Below are 3,134 nucleotides of genomic sequence, written 5' to 3' on the forward strand. Positions count from 1 at the left end.
CACCCAACCGGACCTTCCATTTCTAAGATGAGATATAGCACACGTGATGACTCACTGAATTCTAGAGATGCAAGCTCCCGGGGTGAGCTGTCTAGTGATTTGTTCAAACGGAGACAAGAGCAATCAGATGTCAAGGCAAACAAGCCTTCTCCCGGAAATCCTCAGCTCAAGTCTCGGCTTGAAGTAGCGAGAAGAGAATACAGCTCAAGAAACGACTTTGCAAAGCGGGATGTCCAACATGCAAGAAGCAACTATAGCCAAGGAAGCTCAACATATACACTGAGATCCTCCACGCCAGTCGTTACAGGACACGGTCAAACAACACCTTCGTCTTCTTCTTCAAGACAGTCAGGAGTTCCGAAGACCGCGGGTGGCAGAACGCCTCTACCCCCCCAAGAGCCCCCCCGCAATACTTTTACGGATCCAACATCCACCAAAAAGGATTCTACAAATGAGCTGGGTAAAAGAGTATCCTTACCACCTCAGACAGTTCCAAAAGAACGGTCATGGGCGTCACATAATCATACGAAGGGGTTTTCCTCGATTCCACCCCAAAAAAACCCAAAATGGACGGCAAAGACTGAAGTTTTATCAAGGCCTGAAGGTTCATCTAGGCCTGAAGGTTCATCTAAGTCCGCGGTTTCATCAAGGCCTGAAGGTTCATCTAAGCCTGCAGTTTCATCAAGGCCTGAAGGTTCATCTAGGCCTGAAGGTTTATCTAAGCCTGTAGTTTCATCAAGGCCTGAAAGTTCATCAAAGCCTGCAGTTTCATCGAGGCCTGAAGGTTTGTCTAAGCCTGCAGTTTCATCGAGGCCTGAAGGTTCATCTAAGCCTGCGGTTTCATCAAGGCCGGCAGTTTCAAATAAGCCCATTGGTCCATCGAAGCCGACGGGTCCGTCAAACCGAACTCGGGTACCATTACCTCCTCAGCAACCTCCCAGAGACAAGCAATCCTTTTCATTTCATCTGGGACCGAGGGCACATAGGGAAAATTCTGCAACTGAAGACACCAAAAGGAGGTTCGTTGGGCGTGACCGTAGGCCCAGCGGGGACCCACTTCCCCCGCCATCTTTGCCTCCACCAGTGCGTAAGGAATCAAACAATGAGAATGGCTCGTGGGACAGGAAAAGAAAATATGAGGATAGAGGTCGGGCCTTTGATAAGAGGCTGAGATATTAATGTGTCAGTTGCTTTCTTATATATATATATTGAACATCAGGAAGAATTCAATCTCTGTCCAAGAAAATTAAGCATCCTTACTGAGAAAAATATCCGAACAAGATTTAAGTTTGTTTTCCACAAGTCTCATGTGACCAGGAAATACTTCGTGTGTGTACTATGCGTCTGTTTCTACCTTTACCAAATTAATCTTCCTTCTTGAATTCTCGGTCGTTCCACTCGTGTCATTATCTACACCTTCCTTCCCATCAGAGTCGAAGGCATCCGAGAAGTGGTCATCATCCAGGCTTTCGTCTTCAATTCGATCTTCTTCTTCAGCTGCTTTCAGTTTTTTTGAAATTTCTTCTTCTTCGAGTCTTCTCAAAAACTCTTCAGCTTTTTGTACTTCGGCATTGTGGCGTTTTATGTGCTTTTGAAATGCGTGGAACCTCACGAAATTTCTCTGGCAATTTTTTCGTGGGCATGTATAAACTTTCTGGTTCAGGTTCATCATCAAACTAATAATGGACGATTTTTCCGGAGATGGTATAAATTCTTGAGTGACGGTATGCTTTGTTCTTTTTGAGGCTCTGGAAGCCGCATCATCAATTACATCGTCATCATCAGAATCATTTATGACTTGCATTCTTTTCATCAACTCAGACTTCACCTCCGCGTCTCTTAACATGGTCTGCATGGACTGGGCACTGCGGATCTTTTTCAGTGTAAGCAGGTCTGTTCCATCTTCAATTTTGATCGCATGCGAGAGCACAGCGCTGCTGTGAAAGTCTTCGTAATGTCTGATGAGATCTTCTCTGTTTGAAAACTGGGCAGGTGAGTCACAAGCTTCACACCGTAGCAAAGGAGAGTTATCCCTATTGGTCGTATGCGTGCGCATATGAGCCGCTAGAGCTTCACCCCCGATACATACTTTCTTGCATTCGCTGCACGTGAGTTTTGGATGACAATTTTCGATATGATTCTTTAAAGCATTGTCATCTTTGAATGATTGAAAACACCCGGGATGTTCACATGAGAACAGTGATGCCTCACCATGATGTTTTAGTTTATGTCTCTGAAGTGATGGCTTGTTGGGTAAGCATTTATTGCAGTGTTCACATGTTAGGGCTTTTTCGTGATCCATCTCCACGTGATGCCTAAGACTCTGCCACGCAAAGAAAGCCTTATCACAACCCTCAAATGTGCACTTGAAGCTTTTAACGTGAACAGCCTCATGCCGCTTGAGCTTTTGTAGCGATGTCATACCTTTTCCACAAACAAAGCAATGGTATGGTTTCTCTGAGTCCAGTAAATGAGACAAAAGATGGTTCTCTAGATGAGCCTTTCTGAAGAAAGATTTGTCACAATTTTCTTTGGGACAAAAGAACGGCCGATCATTCGAATGGGTGCGCTGATGTTGCCGTAGGAGCGCAGGACGATTATAAGCTTTATCGCAGCCATCCTCCGGGCAAACATATTTTTTGATTCGTTCTGAGGGCATGCTTTAGTTGTTATCAGGAGAGAATGACTCTCATCATGCGACTTGAATACGCGAAGCGCGTGCTATACAGAACACGCGTCATTCACGTCCTAGTTTCGCAATACAATCTATGGATTGCCAATTCTATGGTTCTCAATTCTATGGTATTCGAGAATAGTTTCGAAATCCTCGATCTCATTTTTTGGGTGGATTCATCTGATTAAAGGGGCAAAACTATATGCCATGCCTTCAAGTGTATCTTGAAAATCGTGGTGACGAACCAATTTAATTTTCTTGAGTTCTCCAAAAAATTGTCGGCCGGGCCATTTCGGTATTGAGAATCCAGTGTTTTTTGTGGAATAATCCTCCGAGGAACGTATGGTCTGTAATCAGAGTAATGAATGGATGATAGATCGTACCGCTGCAACCATTCTGCCTTATACAAGGATTTCCAAGGGTTCTTTCACCGTTTATTGTGGCTTTTTTTTTTTTTTTT

At 44.3% G+C, this 3,134-nt stretch overlaps 2 protein-coding genes across 2 annotated transcripts in view; one reads left to right on the plus strand and one right to left on the minus strand.

Moving 5' to 3' along the window:
- The window catches only part of METBIDRAFT_105395 (uncharacterized protein), a 4,971-nt gene extending 4,619 nt beyond the window's left edge, over positions 1 to 352 (plus strand). Inside the window, exon 2 of the mRNA XM_018853794.1 lies at positions 136 to 352. Within this exon, the coding sequence (XP_018713912.1) occupies positions 136 to 182 (47 nt within the window). The 3' untranslated portion in view covers positions 183 to 352. The remainder of the gene's footprint in view (positions 1 to 135) is intronic.
- A 1,056-nt stretch (positions 353 to 1,408) lies between these two features.
- On the minus strand, positions 1,409 to 2,641 carry PZF1 (Pzf1p; the record flags this gene model as incomplete). Its single annotated transcript, XM_018855111.1, has 2 exons — positions 1,409 to 1,736; positions 1,818 to 2,641. Coding segments are annotated over 2 exons (1,152 nt in total), but the record flags the coding sequence as incomplete, so codon positions are not given.
- Positions 2,642 to 3,134: the final 493 nt, after the last annotated feature.

The sequence above is a fragment of the Metschnikowia bicuspidata genome, assembly GCF_001664035.1.
Source record: "Metschnikowia bicuspidata var. bicuspidata NRRL YB-4993 chromosome Unknown METBIscaffold_1, whole genome shotgun sequence".
Lineage (NCBI taxonomy): Eukaryota > Fungi > Ascomycota > Pichiomycetes > Serinales > Metschnikowiaceae > Metschnikowia > Metschnikowia bicuspidata.